This window comes from Aristolochia californica, unplaced genomic scaffold (assembly GCF_029961685.1).
Source record: "Aristolochia californica isolate CCGP_79_NKW_82.1479 unplaced genomic scaffold, dmAriCali1.0.hap1 SCAF_14, whole genome shotgun sequence".
NCBI classification, from domain to species: Eukaryota; Viridiplantae; Streptophyta; class Magnoliopsida; order Piperales; family Aristolochiaceae; genus Aristolochia; species Aristolochia californica.
This window is the reverse complement of record NW_027181815.1, coordinates 6629316-6649289: the sequence shown is the minus strand read 5'-3', so window position 1 is coordinate 6649289 and position 19974 is coordinate 6629316. Positions and strand designations below refer to the sequence as shown.

The 19974-nt window shown below is 38.4% G+C and overlaps 3 protein-coding genes across 3 annotated transcripts; 2 read left to right on the top strand and 1 right to left on the bottom strand.

Annotated features, from left to right (window-relative positions):
• LOC137949555 (vacuolar protein sorting-associated protein 35B-like) lies at positions 1–12803 on the top strand. Its single transcript, XM_068795628.1, has 22 exons — positions 1–276; positions 364–460; positions 586–709; positions 2927–3112; positions 3376–3463; positions 3635–3691; positions 3826–3915; positions 4013–4135; positions 6293–6367; positions 6437–6496; positions 7566–7682; positions 7817–8056; positions 8129–8194; positions 8295–8384; positions 9949–10038; positions 10949–11038; positions 11205–11273; positions 11351–11431; positions 11556–11663; positions 11757–11860; positions 12087–12200; positions 12288–12803. Exons 1-22 carry the CDS (start codon positions 178–180, stop codon positions 12496–12498), a joined length of 2379 nt encoding a protein of 792 aa, XP_068651729.1. The 5' UTR covers positions 1–177; the 3' UTR covers positions 12499–12803.
• Positions 12804–14498: 1695 nt separating this feature from the next.
• LOC137949557 (cysteine protease XCP1-like) lies at positions 14499–16061 on the top strand. The gene is made up of 4 exons (XM_068795629.1): positions 14499–15067; positions 15159–15394; positions 15506–15643; positions 15743–16061. Exons 1-4 carry the CDS (start codon positions 14593–14595, stop codon positions 15956–15958), a joined length of 1065 nt encoding a protein of 354 aa, XP_068651730.1. The 5' UTR covers positions 14499–14592; the 3' UTR covers positions 15959–16061.
• A 73-nt stretch (positions 16062–16134) lies between these two features.
• Positions 16135–19550, bottom strand: LOC137949989 (plant intracellular Ras-group-related LRR protein 1-like). Its single transcript, XM_068796300.1, has 3 exons — positions 18342–19550; positions 17185–17351; positions 16135–16968 (listed from the first exon to the last, which is right to left on the bottom strand). The coding sequence occupies exons 1-3, from the start codon at positions 19101–19103 to the stop codon at positions 16317–16319; spliced, it is 1581 nt and encodes a 526-aa protein (XP_068652401.1). The 5' UTR covers positions 19104–19550; the 3' UTR covers positions 16135–16316.
• Between the last annotated feature and the right edge of the window lie 424 nt (positions 19551–19974).

Here is a 19974-nt window from a genome sequence, read left to right as displayed (position 1 = left end):
GGGGAGCTGAGACTGATCCCTCCGCCTCCCAGTCCATGGAGGTGCCGCCCACGACTTGTTGAACTTGCGTTCTTCTTGGAAATCCTTGTAGAAGAACATCGCCGAGACGTTGGTGGAAGAGAGGAGATCGCCGAACTGAAAGCGTCGGGGACAGGAGATCGGAATTCGTCGAGTGGGATGACAATGATATCAGAGAGCGTTGAAGATGAAGACAAGTGGGTCGCAGAGGGCATTGCAGGCCTTCAGCACAATGCTTTCTATATGCATCGAGCTCTGGTTGGTACTCTCTCTTCCTCCTGCCCAAAACCCTAAGCTTACCTGCGTCCCTTTCAATTCAGAGACTCCTGTTGCCTTTCCTTCCAGGATTCGAACAATCTCAGGGACGCACTCAAGTATTCTGCCCAGATGCTCTCCGAGCTTCGGACTTCAAGACTCACCCCTCACAAATACTACGAGCTCTGTAATTTACTTTTACGCTTCTTCAAATTCAATTAAAATTGTAATCATTATCAACTTCTAACTTCAAATACCTCCCTAAGAAATTCGATAATTTTTTTTCCATCTTGCTGTCTTTGTTTTTCGAAGACATGAGGGCGTTTGATGAGTTAAGGAAGCTGGAGATGTTCTTCAAGGAGGAGACCAAGCGTGGCTGCTCTATCATTGATCTTTACGAGCTCGTGCAGCACGCTGGGAATATCTTGCCTAGATTGTAAGTCTCAGTGCAGATGGTCTCATATGATCTTATTGGTGAATTAACATGGCCGTTGTTATATAGCTAAATTGTTTATAGAACCGGTTTACTTATTCTTCCTGATTCTTCAATATGGTAAAGCTGTTGGATTTACTATATTGCAATCGTAGCAGGATAGAGGTTTCCTCACTCATCTAATGCTTGATAGAGTAGATAATGAAGTGCAAATGGGGATTCCCAAATCATTATGAAGTTCTATTTCTTCCCTGCATATGATAGATATTATTAGTAAGAGGTGACTCTTGTTTACCCTAGCTGTGTAATAGGGGGCTTCCAAATTTGGCTTGTGTTCAGGCGCTAGAAAACTGCATTCATATTTCTTTGGATTCCCTGCTTCATCTTTTGAAACTGTTATGCAGAATGTTGCATTGTGAAGAAAATATAGTTTTGAGATGGATGTGCTATAAAGCATAGTGTTGCATATAGAGAAATGTACGGGTAGCACCAACAAAAGAGAAAGTAAAAGAGCTGCCTGAGATGGGTTTGACATGTGACAATTGGACTTAATGTTTATCCAGTGGAAAGGGATCTTTCCCAATGTGCCTTTTTTAGAAAAAAAAATAAAAAGGACTTCTATACATAGAGAGGGAGGTTGAATATGGTACAGCCAGAACCTGTGAAGGACATAGTTAAAGAATGCCAACAAACGGAATTAACAAATACCAGACAAAGCTGGATGAAATGGATATTACTAGCTTGTTGAGAGAATGAATTGAAGTATAAGGAGAAGACAATTCACCAATTGCGGTTAAAATTATGCTAAACCTAAAGCAGAGTTATTTGTAAGCTGCTTATATATTGCCTCGTCTGAGTTATTTCATCACTCTGTATGATAGGTCTCTTGTTGTCTTTTTGGTTACTAGTTCATTTAGAGTCTTAAATCACAAACTTAATTGCTTTGAATTGGTTGTCAAGTGTCAACTACAAGCAATTGCTAGGATTTGTTGCTTGGGTAGTTGGTTTGCAAATCTGGTAGGGCAAACTGGTTTTATGTTTAGAGTAGCTATGAAAGGGTATAAGCTTCTCCATGTTTCGAAAAATTCCTGAATCTATAATAATACTCCTGCCTTGCTCTAGGAGAGTCCAAGATTGGCCATCTGACCATTGCTAAAAGCTAGGCTTTTTTTTGTGGGAGAACCAATGATAAACTTGGCCTGTTTAACTTTGATAACCAGCTTCCACTTTGCCTGTTTGAACTGGCAACAGAATTTTAAGCTTGTTAATAACAAACAATTATAGAACTGGCTAGATCGTACATTTTTATGTTTTTGGCTATCTAGTTTAAATTTATGTAAATTGTATTAACTAGCAACTCCCTTATAGTGCCTTAGGAGAAGCACACGATAGATGAACTACTAGTAGTCTTCTTTGATGTTCCAGTAAAAGGCAATTAATGGTGGTTTGCCAATAATTTACATTTTTTTTTTTTTTACTGATTCACAAGCTGCAGTTACCATGCCCAAAAAGCCATCTGATCTCTAAAGATTTTATTTCTAATGCTGATGTTTGATTGTTATTTATCCTCAGAATCTATGAATATCATCAAGTGCATGATTGTTATTTCTTTGACATGTATTTTAAGGAGGCAACGGAGTGTGGACTGAAGTACAGCCAAGGGATGGCTGCATTACTTGTGGAGATTTGAAAATTTTCAAAATTGTCATCGTAGCCACTGTTTTTACAATACTGTTTTCTCCATCCTATGTTCAAAGTTTTTGTTAAACAAATGACAGCTGAATTAGATACCAAACATTAATGGAGCAGACATGAAGAAATGGAAAAGGAAAAGATGAAGCACAAAACGTTAGAAAGAGGGTTCAGCTTAGATGGACCTGAGTCCATATTCAACTTCCCTATTTCAAGTCATAGGTTTCTTTTTTTTTTTAAAAAAAAAAAGATCAGATGTTTACCTCCCTAAGAATGTTGACCTTTATTTTGGGAATCGACAACTATTAAGTTAATTTCAATAAAAAAATTTCTGGTGTATCCATGGTTTGGTGGACGTTTTTTGTCTGTTTCAATTAGTCCATTGAAAGATACAAGTTAACACTCATAGGTCCACTTAAGTGGTCTCTGTGATGATATTTCTTTTATATTTTTCTTATATCCTGATTTCTGTTTTTAATTGCAGTTCCTTGATCTTAGTCCGTGAAAACAATTTTGTTGGTTTATCAGGTATCTTCTCTGCACTGTAGGATCTGTTTATATCAAATCAAAGGAGGCTCCTGCCAAGGATGTTCTGAAAGATCTTGTGGAAATGTGTCGTGGCATTCAACATCCTGTACGTGGTCTCTTCCTAAGAAGTTACCTTTCTCAGATTAGTCGGGACAAGTTACCTGATATTGGTTCTGAATATGAAGGGTGAGAAGGTTACTTTGTCATGCTATTGTCCATTTCTTATTTATCATGGAACCTTTTGTTTAGAGATTCCTTAAGCTTTTTAAGACACGAAGACTCCTTTAAAAGATTGTCTCATCCTTCTGTCTACATATGAACAGACTTTTACGTGCATATTTCACCTTTTTTTTTTCTTTTTCTTTTTTTTATAACATATTTGGTCTTTCTTTGAGGGATTTGAATTTGTAACTGATTCTTTTCTCGGTTGAAACTTCTGCTTTTCTCAGCGATGCTGACACTGTTATGGATGCTGTGGAGTTTGTGCTCCAAAATTTTACTGAGATGAACAAATTGTGGGTCCGAATGCAACATCAGGTTGGTCCAATTAACAGAATCATTTTCTCTCCTGTCATATGGCTCTTCATGGTTCCTCACTTATTGATGTCACCAGCAAATTTCCACAGTAAATTTACAAGGGTGATGTAGGGACTGTTGGATATAATGTTATCATGATCTTTTGTTGAATTCTGGTTCTCTCATTGGCAGGGTCCTGCTCGAGAAAAGGAGAAGCGGGAGAAAGAAAGGAGTGAGCTTCGTGATCTTGTAAGTATCCGCAACTTGGTACTTTTTGTCAATTTCAATAAAAAAATTCATACATATAAAGTTCTATGTGCAGAACGATGACTTAAATACTTAAACCTTGAAGTTATTCTACTTTGGCTAACTTTACATGATAGGTTGGAAAAAATTTGCATGTCCTCAGTCAGATAGAGGGTGTGGACCTTGAGATGTACAAAGAAACCGTGCTTCCCCGAGTCTTGGAGCAGGTTGGTTAATTTCTTCTCCCTTTTCTCTGGACCTAGAAAAATGAACATTTCATTTGAAATTTTCTCACTGAATTTGCATTGATTCTTTTTATTATAGGTTGTTAACTGTAAAGATGAGCTTGCTCAGTATTACCTAATGGACTGTATGATACAAGTTTTCCCAGATGAGTACCACTTGCAAACACTAGAAACGTTATTGGGTGCCTGCCCTCAGCTTCAGGTGAGTAATATGTTAATGTTCCCTTATATTATAGGATAAATCATGTTATTAAGTAAAGTTTGGTGCTTGGGGGGGGGGGGGGGGGGAGATGAAAAGAATCATGACCGAAAAGAATCATGACCGAATATGGAAGATAATGAAGATATCCTTCAGTTTCTTTTGCTGGAGAGTGAGCTATCACAATACCTTTATTATTTCGATGCCTTCACTTATCCCTAAAAATTAGATGAGAGTTCTTTGATCTGATGAAAAATTTCTTTACATGTCAAGGCAATAAATCAAATTAGGTGCTCTTACATTAACACTGGCTGCATCATTTTAAATGGTCACAACAATTAATAAGCTTTTTAAATGCATGATATGAGAGTAGTTAGCAATGTCAAATATGTGCAACAAAAGCCTCCTAGATGAGGTTGTGAATTTATACACATGTTTTCTTGGTTCTTTGTACCAGGGGTAGGTGTTCTGGAAATTTATAAGGTATTGGGTTTCCCAATACCTGATGTGGCATTGTTATTACATGTTAAGTATCAAAATGTTCTCTGTCTTGGGCTACAGAGACCTTGTCAAATCCTTACAGCTGACTGTCTTGGGCTACTTGGATCTAGAACCTTTCTCCTGTAACTGTTATATTTCGGTTTTTGGTTGGATTCACCAGAGGCATGTAAAATTGTTTCTAGTGAGGCTCATGAAAGGGTGTTTTGTAAACGTGGTCAGTGAGTACTCAACTAAAGGTTGTTGTTTTCAATTGTAACTTTATCTACTTGCTAAAGACCCAGAAAAAGTGTAGTCATTAGATACTACGAGGACAGATATAATCTCCAGTCTCTGAAGGATTATTGCTGTCTTTAAGTTCAGTGGAGCAGGAAGCCAAAACTTTGATGAAGGGATAGCGTTTCTTCCGTTTCATTAGCCAGAAAATCACATATTAATTTCACTGTAATTGATCTGACTGCTTTTGTTGGATACTTTTTCCAGGCTAGTAATAAATGGCAAATCTAACTTAACAGACAATGCATCATATTACTGAGTTTCAACTTAAGAGGACCTTATCTTAGGTGCTAAAGAAAAAGTTATTGGAAACTCTGCCACAAGAGATTGAATCAGCATGGAGATGACTGTCAAATATTTACTGTGATCCACTATCAGTTAGTTGAGTTTTTCTCTTGTCTATCCCTTGGAATTTGCTATGGGCTAATACCCTCCACAGCCTATTTTGAGCACCTGCAACCATGTGCAGTGAAAAATCTAACCATCCAATGAATGAGAGATGAAAAAATAAAAGGAAAAGTGTTAACCTTGATCTTGAACTTGCACTCGAAAGCATGAAATCACTCAAGGGATAGACAAGAGAAAAACTCAACTAACTGATAGTGGATCACAGTAAATATTTGACAGTTAACCATCCAATGAAGGAGAGATGAAAAAATAAAAGGAAAAGTGTTAACCTTGATCTTGAACTTGCACTCGAAAGCATGAAATCACTCAAGGCATCTCGACCTTAAACTGTTATTTTATCTTTCTTTTCCTTCTAAAATTGAGGTTTCTGTTGTGCTAGCTGAGGTGAAACATTGATTTTCTATCGGATACCTCATTGTCTTTTTTCTCTTTTTTCACACTGGGCAAATTCCATTGAATCTTCTTCCCCTACATTCTTGGGATCAAATATTAACCACACAGACTTTTTTTCTGGGAAATTTCGCCTTAAACTCAGTTTATGTTTCATGCCCGCAAAGATAAAAGTGATGTTCATGAGATAAAGGTTTATGCAAGTGAATTGAACCTTCTGCATAGTGATCTCATTGGCAGGTTACTTAAGGTGAGGGGCTTGCATTAAATCCTTATGGGTATGTGGGGCATCTTTTTTGTGTGTTTCAGTGCCATCTAGAAAAGGGAAAAATAGTTGTGCAACAAAGTTTTCTGTTATATTCCACTCGAAGATTAAAAAGAGATGAGAATAGGCTGTTAGAGATGGGGGTTACTTGTGATTTACTGCATTATCCTTTGGTAGCGTCTTTCAGGCAGTGGAAGTTTTCATATAGTATGATCTTGTGTTTGGTTGCTAAAATCTTTTGGTTCTATGAGGTTTTGCTACAAGGAATGCAACATATGTGAGTAAACTAAGTTTTTTTTTATATTGTGCTATTTATGCCTCAGCCAACTGTTGACATCAAAACAGTTTTATCTCAACTAATGGAAAGACTATCTAATTATGCTGCTTCCAGTCCTGAGGTGAGTTGTTTATCTTCTTGTTCTTTTCCTGGAGCTGCGATGTTCTTTTGCTTATAACTTTTGCTGCAGGTTTTGCCAGAATTCTTGCAAGTAGAGGCATTTTCCAAATTAAGCAATGCAATTGGCAAGGTATAGTTCCTAGTTCTGATATAGGTGTTAGGTTTAATGCATTGAAATCGGTAATTAAATCTACCGCTCTTTAAATTATGAGCTTTAGGTCCATCTTTTTGACAAGCAATAAAGTTAAGATTTTATATCTTTTTCTTTTTTTACTGTTTTTGAGTTTCTTTTTCGGTTATTTATCCATTATCATGTTGTATTACAGAGAAGATCTAACAACTATCTACTGCAGTCTTATTACTAAAGCCACAAAAACAAGACAATGTAACCACTGAACAATGGGTGGCCTGGTGGAAATATAAAAGAAATTGTAATATTAGGTGCTATGGAAGTTCATAATAGAAATTGCAGACAATTGCAAATTGTATTGTATAAGGAAACATATCTTAAATGAGATGAAATCCTTGATTAGATAAATGTCAGGTAAATACATATATATACATATATATTTATATAGAACAATGACGCTTACACATTCTACCTCTTTCCTTTGGTGAAATTTGAAATCAAGACCTCACACTAGAAATGGTCCCATGTGGCCATTATCTGAGGGCTCAATCCACTGGATATACATATGTTGAAGTAGTATTTAAATTTACAAAATATAAGTGTATTTAGGTTCTTTTTTAGATACACGAGCTGGAATGATATGGTAAGAACTAAATATGAGCCCATTGGAAGTAACTAAATATTCCCAAATACAGAATCTCTCTAATGGACTATTTAAAATTACTATATAACCCATTTTCTGAAAGAAAGTGACTATAAAGCTTATAAGATGTGAATTTAGTCTGGGGGAAAAAGTAGTTATTACTGTTGAACCATGCCATTATGTCCCTAGGGCTGTTATATATTAGGTGACAATGTTTACTTGTTTGTACTACATGAAGATAACATAGCGGATTTTCATCCCCTAGGACCATTGTCCTAGCGGAATGATTCCCGGTGAATAGTTCTCATGACTTCTTTAAGACACCAAAGGAGGCGCTTCATACAAAATTGGAGTGAATAGTCACTAAGATTGATGATTCAGATGAAACTATAAACTGAATTCTGATTATTTTTATTTCTTTGCCAGGTCATAGAAGCACAGGTTGATATGCCGGTTGTTGGAGCTATTACTTTATATGTATCACTCCTCACTTTCACTCTACGTGTTCATGCTGACCGGCTTGATTATGTGGACCAAGTGCTGGTATGACTCACATTCCTTATATCAAGTGCCCTAACCATTGCAGCTCAAGTGTTAGGTTTTGATTTCTGTCCTACTCTTATGTTGGTTCTTCCCTTTGAGTTCCTGACAACTTAGCTCTTGTTACTTTTCCACAGGGAGCATGTGTTAAGAAACTCACAGGCAAATCAAAGCTTGGAGATAACAAAGCGACCAAGCAAATAATGGCACTTTTAAGTGCTCCTCTGGAAAAGTATAATGATATTGAGACTGCCTTAAAACTCTCAAACTACCCATGTGTGATGGACTATCTTGATGATGGAACCAATAAAGTCATGGCTGTGGTCATCATCCAAAGTATTATGAAAAACACAACGTGCATATCAACAGCTGATAAAGTATGCTTTTCTTTTCTATTGAGATTATCATCCTTTAATCTGTTTCCAGAATTAATTGATTGGCTTTTCCAGGTTGAAGCATTATTTGAATTGATAAAGGGACTTATAAGGGACTTGGACGGGACTTCTATCGATGAGGTATGATTTTTTTTTTTAAACTTCTAATTCTTATTTTGTGATCTGTTATTTTTTTTGTGGATACCACTGAATTTATTTATTGTTCTTGATTTGCTATTAGCTTGATGAGGAGGACTTCAAAGAGGAGCAGAATTCTGTTGCTCGCCTTATTCATATGCTGTACAATGAAGATCCTGAGGAAATGCTTAAGGTAGGTGAAAACGTTTGTGTTTAGGAGGTGCATCTAAATAGGTGTTTTCTCTAGCTTTTTTACTGTATAAACACCAAGGGCAGATGAATCTAAAAACTTTTCCCTCTGCTGAACCAGAAAAGTGCTTTGGCTTACATATCCATCTATTATTAGGTTAGATGTAGCAAGGAAATGAACAAAGTTTTGGAGCTGTTTCATAAAAGAAAGGCAGAGAATGCTCAACATCAAGTCTTTAGTGAACAAAGCACAAAAAGTGCACTTCTTGATTGTTGAACTTACTTTAGACAGTAACTGAAACCTGCTCTTCATGGGTAAAACTATGGCTTGTAAACAGGTATTTAACAGAATCAGTAAAGGCTATTCTGTATCTGCTTTCATTTACACTTCTCTTCCATCTTGTTTCTTTGTAATCAGATGATCCTCAGTCCATTATTTCTTTATTTTAGATGGGTTTACATTTTCAAGCTAATGGCAGAATCTAATGGCATAGGTATACCAATATCTTGTGATTCTATGGGCACATGGGTAGTAATTAGAAACTCGGGGTATTTATCTACTCGTGCAATATTCTGGGATTATTATGGTAATAAACCCTCTACTTTAAGTGGGGCATGAAATTTGTAAGATTGCTATTTTCTAGGTTTTAACCTCTTTGAATTAAATGATGCTTTGAATTTATAATATTTGCATTGCTATCCATAAAAAAATTAATTTAAGTCCAGAGCCTTGTTGTATGAGCAAGCCCATTTTTAAGGTAAACGCTTATGAAGAAACCTTGTAAACCTTTAAAACTATAAAGAATCAGGATAAATTGTAATATTAAACAAATAGCTTAATACAAAAAAGGACATAACATTAAATGATTAATTAAAAAAGATTAAATGAATATCTCTCTCCTTAAAAGCCTTCTCTCTAATGGTCAGGTTGATGATTCTCACTAACTCACCAACAACAAGTCGAAGTAGATAACTAAATGGCATAATAGATAGGTTGGACAGTCGAACTTGAAACTGCTCCAAATCTTGTCAGAAATGGGCATGATTCTTCATTTCTCCTTCAATCGGACCTCAGACAGTGGTCTGAGATATCTGGAATAGTGATTGTGAATTTCTTGCCGGTGAGGAAGGGAATGAGCCATTAAGTGCTTAATGCAGGTTTGGATTCTAGCACCTTGCATAGGTTAAAATATGAAAATAACCATCATTTCTTGTACAGCCATATGAAGGACACCTTTTTATATAATGAAATTTCTTTTCTTTTTGGAGTTGTAGTACTAAATGGAAGTGCATCTGAATCCGTTACTTTGACCTTCTCTGCAATTTATGCCATGTTACTGTATCTTATTTACAATAATTGGATCAGTTGAAATGGAAGAGTTTGTGATTTATGTCATGTGATTGGTCTTCAGTTTGAATTTTCAGTGCATGAGATAGTTGCATCATGGCTTCTTTTTGTTGGCCATTTCTTTTTTCTTGTTGACCTTGCTCTTGTGAATGATGTTATATCAATATCTTCTCTCATTCCCAGGTTTTTTTTTTTTTTGTATTTTTTAATTTTGTTTCAGATTATTTGTACTGTGAGAAAGCATATTCTTCAAGGAGGGCCCAAGCGTCTTCCATTCACTGTACCTCCTCTGATATTTTCTGCTCTCAAGGTTCAACCTCTATATGCACTGCTTAGACATTTCATATTTTTGCCTTTTTGGGTTTTGCTGTAATTTTTTGAAATGTTTGCCTTTTCTTTTCTGAATCCCTTGCATATAATTTTGGCTTGAATCTGAAGGGTTCCGTTAAGCATAGATTTTTACTTATACCTACTGAAACATTGATTTTCTCTTTACTTATCTTCTTTAGACCCAAAATTATAATTTGTCCAATTCTCTAGACACACTTCATGTTCTAAAAAATACAAATGCAGCAGTCTCTCTCTCTCTCTCTGAAAATCTACTCTGATTCTCTTTGATCACATAATCTTTTTTTGAATCACAGATCACATATCAATTGCTATTTCTGTTTCTTCTGCTAACCATTACTGCACTATGACCCTTTCTTGTGTTCCTTTTGGGAGTTTTAGAATTGATGACTTGACCTAAATGTATAATGCAAACACTTTTACCAAGAGCTTTGGGAAGAATATGTGCTAGGGACACTTGGTGTGCCCTGGATGTAAATGCATTGTCATATTGCTGAATAGGCTTTGCCATTTGCCATGATCATACCTCACATACCTATTCCTTGTATAGTTTTCAATCTTAAAAAAAAAATTGGCATAAAATTTTTTTAGATATTTTTTCTTTTTTTTTCTTCCTGTTTCTGAGAAGTGCAAGAATTTATTCCACTAAGAGAGAGGGTAGATAATTGTTGATTGCGAGAAATGTAAACGTGAGAGAAGATAATTTTTTATTGAGAGAAACAGAAGTTTTTTCTGTATCTGATGTTGTTATCCTTTTTTTTTCCCAGAAATATTGACATGGTTCTTAGTTATTTACAGAGTTCATTTAACTTTCTCTGGTTTCTGAATAATCAGATATATTGGAGATTTGATCTTGTTTTCCTTGAACACAGTTGGTTCGACGATTGCAAGGTCAGGATGGAGATGTGGTTGGAGAAGAGATGCCTGTTACACCAAAGAAAATTTTCCAGCTTTTGCATCAGGTAACTTTTTCTTGGATTAATTTTTAAACACTTAACGGATTAGTCAGCATTTTTTTACTTGCTGCTCTTTTTGTCATACCCATGGTCATAATTCCTGTGTATTTCTTTTTTTATATCCATTCCTTTTTCCATTTTATTAGATGATTTTATTTCCTCTTTATTTCAGACTATTGAGGCTCTCTCTGCTGTCCCATCATCAGAGCTAGCATTGAGGCTGTACCTCCAATGTGCAGAGGTAAACTTTATGTCTAAGAATTTACAGTTCTGATATGTTTAACTAATTAATTGAAACCCTTGAATTTATCTGTTCAGGCTGCTAATGATTGTGATCTTGAGCCAGTTGCATATGAATTTTTCACTCAAGCTTTTATCCTATATGAGGAAGAAATTGCGGTAATTGACGTCCAAATACTCGGTCTTCGTTTTTTTCTTCTGAAGTATTCAGTTCATTTTTTTTTTTCAAATAGCATATTTCAAGCCTCTTGGTCGATGAATACTCAATGTGGTATGTTATCAGGACTCAAAGGCGCAAGTGACAGCAATACACTTAATAATAGGGACTCTTCAGAGGATGAGTATATTTGGGGTGGAGAACAGGGATACTCTTACTCACAAGGCTACTGGGGTATGAAATGATTAATCCTCAGCATCTCGCCCTTCTCATTTTATTCTTGCTTATCGTTTGATTCTGATGGTCTTTTTCTCTAAAAAATTGTAGTACTCTGCAAAGCTTTTAAAGAAGCCTGATCAGTGCAAAGCAGTGTATGCATGTGCACATCTCTTTTGGGTTGATGATCAAGATGGTATCAAGGATGGAGAAAGGTGCATTCTTTTGACCTCTACTAATACCATGCCCTGTCCGAGCATCTCTCAGAATTGAGAATACAATTGGTTCTTAAACCCTAGCATAGTGATCTGAAGACCTTGCTAATTAGACTGATACACCAGAAGTAAATTGTGGGGCTTAACCATTTAGCTCTGCTGATATGAACTACATGGTCTTTTCATACGAAGTTGTTTGATAATGTTGGCCATACTTCATTTTCAGGGTATTGCTTTGCTTGAAACGCGCTTTGAGGATTGCAAATGCAGCTCAACAGATGGCCAATGTCACCAGGGGTAGCAGTGGGCCTGTCACATTGTTCGTTGAAATTCTTAACAAGTAAAAGCGTCCAAGACTTAACTTAAAAATTCTGTTTCTAATCTTTGCTTGGTAATAGTTATAAACTTGTGCCAGTAATGATTTCAGGTACTTGTACTTCTTTGAGAAGGGGAATCCTCAGATCACAAGTTCGGTCATCCAAGGCTTGATAGAGCTGATCACGTCTGAGATGCAAAGTGATAACACCATATCAGATCCATCAGCTGACGCGTTCTTTACCAGTACGTTGCGATATATCCAATACCAAAAACAAAAAGGTGGTGCGATGGGTGAGAAATACGAGCCGATTAAGGTGTGACCATGTGGGTATTGGAAGGTTTTTTCTGAAGAAATCATTCACCAGTGTACTGGAAGTGATGAGCAGTGCCATTGCTGTTTCGTCAGTCATCATTGATGGGTTTCACCATGTCACAGCCTGCAAACTTTAAGTGGGAATCGGTGTACCTCAGGTGATGTTGCTGTGTTATAAAGGTGGAAACCTCCATCTTAGAGGGAGGCTTCATATCACGAGCACACTAATTTAAGCCATTGTATCTTACTAAATTTATCTGTACAAGATTTTTTTCTAATTTTCATGTACTTACTGCTCGCTTTTCGCAGACCTTTTATATTCTTTCAATTTGTCGTGGTTCGTGTCAACTCCATGGACTGGAAAGGGCAAATGGAACTGAGGAAAACGGATTATTAATGAACTGAGTGGAAAATTAACTTGATTTAGTGTTGAGGTAGAGTATAGAGCAATGACTCATACTACTTTCTGAATTGATGTGGAATCAAAGGACTTATAGCTAACTTTGGGTTTATAATCAGCGTGTCCATGTAAATGCTCTGTAACAATAAGGCAACGATCTTGTAAATGCTCTGTAACAATAAGGCAACGATCTTGACTGCAAGTAACTCAATCTTCCCTGAAAGAAACAAAGGCATAGAGGTTGTTCACCATTTAATAAGAGAAAACAATGCTCTCTATGAAGATTTCTACTCCTTACGTGAAGTCTTTTGAACAATTGGGAGATGTCTTCACGGAACCTTTACCTAGAAAAGAGTTTCTTCTATCATCTACCTTGAGGAGGAATGTTTTGTGAGGAGAAGTTATGAAAGGGCATTCTTATAATTTTGATTTTGATGAGTTTTGTATTTTGTTTGATGTGTTAAATCAAGGGTAGTTTAGGTAGATGACTTGAAGTGGTCCTATTCTCTTTATACTTAGAAGGTTATTTATGACTTCGATCATTATTGTGTACTAAGGATGGATAGTGCTCGATTTATACCTTAATCCAGCAATTAGGGACAAGTAACATAGGGTAATTTCCTGTTTCTCCTTCTCAACTTCTCTGATTTCACAATTCTACAATCATAATATTTTTAGATCGAGTATTCAGCATACGATATTTTTATGAAAGAGAAAAGAGAATCATGAAGGAGCAGGTGGCTCTGTTTTCTATTTTGATGGAAAAGAAAAAGGAAAAGAGAGTTGAACACAGAGATTCCCGTCTTCCGTTTACTATTGATGAAGACGAACAAGAGAGGAAGCTGAGAGGGGCTGCGGCCTCTTCCTACCCTTTCTTATAAATGAGCAGAGGAGGGATAGGTGGCCATGAGAACATAGGAAGGATAAATTTATATGGATGTTTTTGCCATCCATTTTCATAGATTTTAAGAGATTTTCAATTTTTCACAAAAAAAACTCACCCTTTCCGGTGGCTTTCTTGTATTGGTCAAGCTCTTCCAGGCCTCCCATGCGGTTGCACATTCTCTCCCATTGTTAAACTTGGCTTAATCACTGAGTAAAAACAAAAAACTCGGGGTGAGTCAACTCCAACGTCGTTAAGCCTGACTTCTACGAAAATTGGGCTAGGCTTCCAACCTATCCGAGCTGACTCGGCTGCCCTCCCTCCCTGAGGAGAAAGGAGAAGGAATAGTGGAGACTGGAGATGTCACTGGATGGCCTCATGAATGGACTCACGAACTAAGCAACTTGGAACCCCTGTTTGAACTTTGAAGGGTAGAGTATAAGGCAGGTTTTGCTTTTCCAAGGAACCTGGATTTGAGTCTAATCTAATCACTCTGTACAGGTAAAAACTAAGAAGTAAAATTTCCATCTAAAAATACAAAAAAAATCGTTAAAACTTGAAATAACTCAAAATAGTTCATAATAAAAGAAACTAATCTTCAGTTAGGGACGTAGAAGACTCCATTTATTAGCCATAAAACAGTCTTCAAGTTCAAGTTTGGATGGAAAGATCAAGCTTCAAGTTTCGGTATGTTTGAGGCTAAGGTTTAAGTACTTGGCTTCAAAGTAATATTCAAAAAATGATACGAATCACCTATATAAACACTTGATCAACTTACATTTCTTGTATCCTTCCCTTCCACACCATCTTGAAACAAAATGGCATCTTCTTCAGCTTCTGCAATCTTCTTCCTCTCTTTTCTCTCTCTGCTATTCCTCTTCTGCTCTGCACTTCCTCGAGATTTTTCCATCGTAGGTTACGCGCCGGACGATCTCAAGTCGGAGGATCGCCTCATCGATCTGTTTGAGTCCTGGTTGGCCAAACACAAAAAATCCTACGAGAGCATCGAAGAGAAGTTGCACCGTTTTGAGGTGTTTAAGGATAACTTGAAGCATATCGACGAAACGAACAAGAAGATCAGCAATTACTGGCTGGGGTTGAATGAGTTTGCGGACATGAGCCACGAGGAGTTCAAGGCAGCTTACCTTGGACTAAAACCAGATTTGTCGAGGAGAAGCGAAAAGTTAAACTGCCACGAGATCTTCAGCTACAAGGATGTAATGGATCTGCCTAAGTCCGTGGATTGGAGGAAGAAGGGAGCTGTTGCTCGTGTGAAGAACCAAGGCCAATGCGGTACGATCAAAGCCGATAGTCAAAATAAATCAACAGGGGGAAAAAATTAATCCTAATTCTGTCAAAATAACGTTGTTCATACAATACGCAGGTAGCTGTTGGGCATTTTCGACTGTAGCAGCAGTGGAGGGGATTAATAAGATAGTGACGGGTAACCTGACGACTCTCTCAGAGCAAGAGTTGATCGACTGCGACAAACCCTTCAACAGCGGCTGCAACGGCGGACTTATGGACTACGCTTTCTCCTTTATCGTCTCCAATGGCGGCATCCACGCAGAAAAAGACTACCCCTACATCATGGACGAAGGACTGTGTGAGGATAAGAAGGTACATACATTCTTCTCTAGAAACTCTTTTAATTTCTCTCGACAGCGCTCGATATGATCTAGTGATCGATGATCAAATTATATAATAATAAACCAATGTGATCGTTGACAGGACTTGGGAGTGGTGACCATCTCCGGGTACGAAGACGTGCCAGAGAACCATGAAGAAAGCCTGTTGAAAGCGCTCGCTCACCAACCCTTGAGCGTGGCCATTGAAGCCTCAGGCAGAGATTTCCAGTTTTACAGTGGGGTACGTACGTGATTTCCTGTAACGTACAGTGGCTGCGCTGTTCTTATTTAAACATATAGTTACTGATTAATGGTGCAATACTTTTAATGATATTTGCAGGGTGTTTTCGATGGTCACTGCGGAACAGATCTGGACCATGGAGTGGCAGCCGTTGGATATGGGTCAACCAAGGGTCTGGATTACATCATCGTGAAGAATTCATGGGGTTCAAAATGGGGGGAGAAGGGGTACATAAGAATGAAAAGTAAAACTGGGAAACCTGAAGGCAAATGTGGACTCTACAAGATGGCCTCTTATCCTGTAAAAAAGAAATGAAAGTAATCAGATCGACTCTCTTGATTTTCAATTTGTTTTCCTTTCTTCTTCTGAAAGTTGTAAGCTCTGTTCCCTGTAATTCAATAATTTAGCTTACATCATCAGCTAGTGCCGATCACTATTACTTAATATATATTATCTTATATATACGTGAGAGGGTTTAGGAGACCAGAAGATAAACGCAAAAAAAGCAATTGGTTTCCATTCAAGGTCAGAACAGGTTACGGGGAAGAGAAGAAAGACAAACCAAAAGCACTTTTGTGTTGACTCAGTTACATATATCATCCTGCAGTCATTTCACAGAAGTGCTGTCGAAATAAATAAGGAATCGCCTGCATATTATGAAGAGGTTATGGTATTACAACTGCTGATCAAGATACGGGTCCTTGAATGATCTCCCTCCGGCACCCAAATGCTCCGACACAGTACCAGAGACTTCAGTCAAAAAATTATTCAGCCATGAGGTGCTTCGGGTCAACCAACCTGTCTGAGTGGATTCCTTGTTTGCTTCAAGCACGCTTCTCTGCTCTTCCTCCACCAAAATATTAAGCCATATCTTTGCCATATACACCTTCACAGCCTCCACCCCATTCTTTACAATGTCCTCAGGTGGCATTACCAGCGGATTCTCAGCCAAATTGAGCTTGACAAGATTATCTAGTCGACCAAATGTTACAGGGAGAGCATGGATCTGATTGTTGCTCAAATCAAGCTCTTTCAGATTGATCAGATCACCAATTGTGTTAGGTAGTTCTTTCAGATCACTAAAGTTGCTGCTGAGATTGAGAGTTTCAAGATTTGTCAACTTTCCAAAAGCCTGAGGCAAGAAGCAGAGCTCATTAAAGTGGGCATCCAAATGACGCAAAGATCTCATCTCACACATGGAAGTGGGGAGAGATCGGAGCTTATTGAGGTGGACTGAGAGCTTTCGGAGGTTAACCAATTCATATCCAATGTTTGTAGGCAAGTACGTTAGCTTATTGTAGCTCACATCAAGCTCCACCAGTGATCTGCATTGGTTTATCTGAGTTAGGAAAAGAAACTCCCAATGCTAATTCTGTGACACATGCCAACCCATCATGTGATAAATGTGGGGGCACTCCAATTAGAAAAACATAAGTAATTGGGCATCATGATAGCAATTAAGAAGCTCGCTGAAATAATTACTCTTAAAGATAAACATCTGCCACATACACTTTCCTCAAGGGGAAAACAAAGAACATCACCTGCAATGACAGATACTGTCAGGTAGAACGCTAAGCTTGTTTCCAGAGACATCCAGGATCTTCACATGAATCAGTAGACCAATAGAGTCAGGTAGCGAAAGTAAAGTGTTTGATGAGACACAAAGCTCCTCTAGATTTTCCAGTCCTGCTATAGAATCAGGAAGAACCTGTTCAAACAAACACAACCACACTAGTCAATTAAAAACATCAACCAAACAAAATTTGTGATACAGGAAATACTTCAGCAGCAAAATATGGTATACAATTTTTTCTCCCCTAGGATGGCTTAAAAGTGGTCTCCACAGACTTCATGTCAATGATGCTCTTGTAGATGGTCTCACATCAAGTAATTAAACCATTCATTAATTAATATAGATATAAGTAATTATCCTACATTGATTTGGCATATATGAATCATGACAGATTAGTATATTCATTTATATCTCCATCCTTGAATTCGAATCCCACACTTTCCCACAGATTTTATCAGACAGCCTCCAAAAGAGCATAACTGATTTGATCAGAGAAGAAATTCTCTTATGTTTTTGTTGGCTTGGGTAACAGCCAATCCAGTTTATTATGATCAATTATGATAAGTTCACCCAGTTGTGCAACATGTATCCAGCTTCAATCCTGCAAAGAGAAAATCTGTAACAGTTTGAATGCCTTAAGAGAAGCCAACCATATTATGACTGACGGACATAATAAAGATCAGATTAAAGTCTAGATCCTTCAGCAGGTTTATCATATCTCAAAACCATGAGATGCGTTTTCCATAATGGGAACTTGCCACAAAAAAATGGCATGATAAACGTCACTCCTTTGATAGATCCTAAATACAACAAGAATAACAGCAACTTTACTTGGGTGTAGCCTTAATCTTGAGATCATTTCCATTGGAAGGTATCTGCATGCGTTGTAGTTGTTACAGAAAGTTTTACCCATTGAAGTACCACTTCCTACTACAAAGCTCTAAGAGGAGATAATACCAATTCCCTCTGCTAAGCCTAAATGATGTCTAAGCGAGCTAGTTTAAATGAGAAAGGAGCAGCCACATTGAGATATCTTGCACAGGAGTATCCTATTGATATAAGTATTTGTATAACATAGCAGAAGAAAGACAATAGTAACAAAGTTTTAGAGATATAGGAAGAGACCTCAAGTTGATTGTTGGAAAGATTTAGCACGACAAGAGTCCGGAGTCGACCAAACGCCTCGGGAAGAATTGTCAATTGGCGCCCAGAAAGATCGACCCTCTCAATACCGTTGCCCATGGCCCCCTGCAAGATGCCCACGACGTCCTCGTTCACCTCTTCCTTCACAGACCGATCTTCCTCCGTATTGACCGATCCTTCCGATGACCTGTATATTCTGAGCAATCTCTCCTCTGCATCCTTCAAAAGCTTCTCGTAGGCGTCGTGCATCTCCTCCAGCTGCGGCACCGCCTTGCACACACTCTTCTCCCTCTCGGCATCGCTGCGGCACTGGCGCTCATTTTCCGCCTGCTGGTTTCGCCACTCAAAGCGATCGACACCCTCAGGGCGGGAGGCAAGCACGATCTCCTCGAGCTGCTTGGCAAGATGCGCGTCTATTTCGGTGATGGTCTGGCGGGCACGGTCGACGGTCTCGTGGTCGGGACGCTCGCCAAGAGTGCGAAGGATGGACCGGGACTGCACAACGTCAGCGACGGCAGCTTTCATGGCGGCCAGGACCTCAGGGTTTCGCAGATGAGGCATTTCTTCGAACAGTTGATGGTCATGATAATCTTCTTGGGTGTAGCGATGGAGCTGCGGCTGCTCAACATCGGGGTCGGGGGGAGAGGAGACAGAGCTGGAGAGTCGTCCGAGAAGGGGAATATTGGAGTTTATGCGGGAAAGCGCATAAGAAAGGAGGGGAAATTTCGAAGGATTTGGCTCCATGTTTGTTGGTGGTCTCTCAGTCTCAGCAAGAGATAGAGGGAGTGCGATAAAGACGAAGGGGCAGTTCCTGTACAATCTAATTGGGTGCGTAGCGTCGTCTCGTCGGAGTCTCTCGGGTAGGGAGCGATAAATTGATGAAAACTTCAACAATTCCTCTTCCGATATAAAACCGATCAGCAAGAAACGGCCGTTGGCGACAAGACCGAATGCAGCGGGCAAGCGAGGGCTACATTTACGGGAAGGTGCCCACGAAGGTCTTACTTTTTCTCCCCGCGGAGGTGAAGCGAAACCGAAACCAATGCAATCCGCGGGACCCGATCTTGTCAAAAAATTCCATCTGTTAATCACAAAATGCACAATGATGATTCTACTATTATCAGAGCCCTAGTGATAGAGATGGAAGATGCTGGCTACGCTAGCTGGAAATTACAAATGCTACAGCTAGGAACTAGGGGCGATTTTGGGCAGGTCGTTTCCTCATCCTCCCTCACTGGTGGCGCGGCGGGGTCTACTTCAACGAGGTTAACTATTGCGAATCGTCAAATGAACTTCTTTTGAACCAAAATAGATACTGTTTGTAGTTGAACCAGTAGAGGGATTGGCTCTTTTGATCCAGACGATCGGTTTGGTGAAGATGAAGTGGTTTCATTGGGTTGAAGCTGAGGTGGAAATGATAAGGAATATCAGAATATACGTGATTAGAATTCTACAAATTCTATCTATAATTCAATCACTAGTTATCTTTATCTATATTATTAGTTTTTATATTTATCTCTATCATATCGTCCCCATATGGAATTCCCATAAGAATAAAAACGAGGAAACATATTATCGGAAATGGTTTAGAGAGAGCAGCAACACTGCCCGGTAA

Coding starts and splice junctions, on each gene's coding strand:
- LOC137949555 (XM_068795628.1), top strand. CDS start 178: ATGACAATGATATCAGAGAGCGTTGAAGATGAAGACAAGTGGGTCGCA. Junction 277..363: donor TCTATATGCATCGAGCTCTG/GTTGGTACTCTC, acceptor CTTTCCTTCCAG/GATTCGAACAATCTCAGGGA. Junction 11,039..11,204: donor TTTTCCAGCTTTTGCATCAG/GTAACTTTTTCT, acceptor TCTTTATTTCAG/ACTATTGAGGCTCTCTCTGC.
- LOC137949557 (XM_068795629.1), top strand. CDS start 14,593: ATGGCATCTTCTTCAGCTTCTGCAATCTTCTTCCTCTCTTTTCTCTCT. Junction 15,068..15,158: donor GAAGAACCAAGGCCAATGCG/GTACGATCAAAG, acceptor TACAATACGCAG/GTAGCTGTTGGGCATTTTCG. Junction 15,395..15,505: donor GACTGTGTGAGGATAAGAAG/GTACATACATTC, acceptor GATCGTTGACAG/GACTTGGGAGTGGTGACCAT.
- LOC137949989 (XM_068796300.1), bottom strand. CDS start 19,103: ATGGAGCCAAATCCTTCGAAATTTCCCCTCCTTTCTTATGCGCTTTCC. Junction 17,352..18,341: donor TTTCCAACAATCAACTTGAG/GTCTCTTCCTAT, acceptor TTGTTTGAACAG/GTTCTTCCTGATTCTATAGC. Junction 16,969..17,184: donor GACAGTATCTGTCATTGCAG/GTGATGTTCTTT, acceptor AAACCAATGCAG/ATCACTGGTGGAGCTTGATG.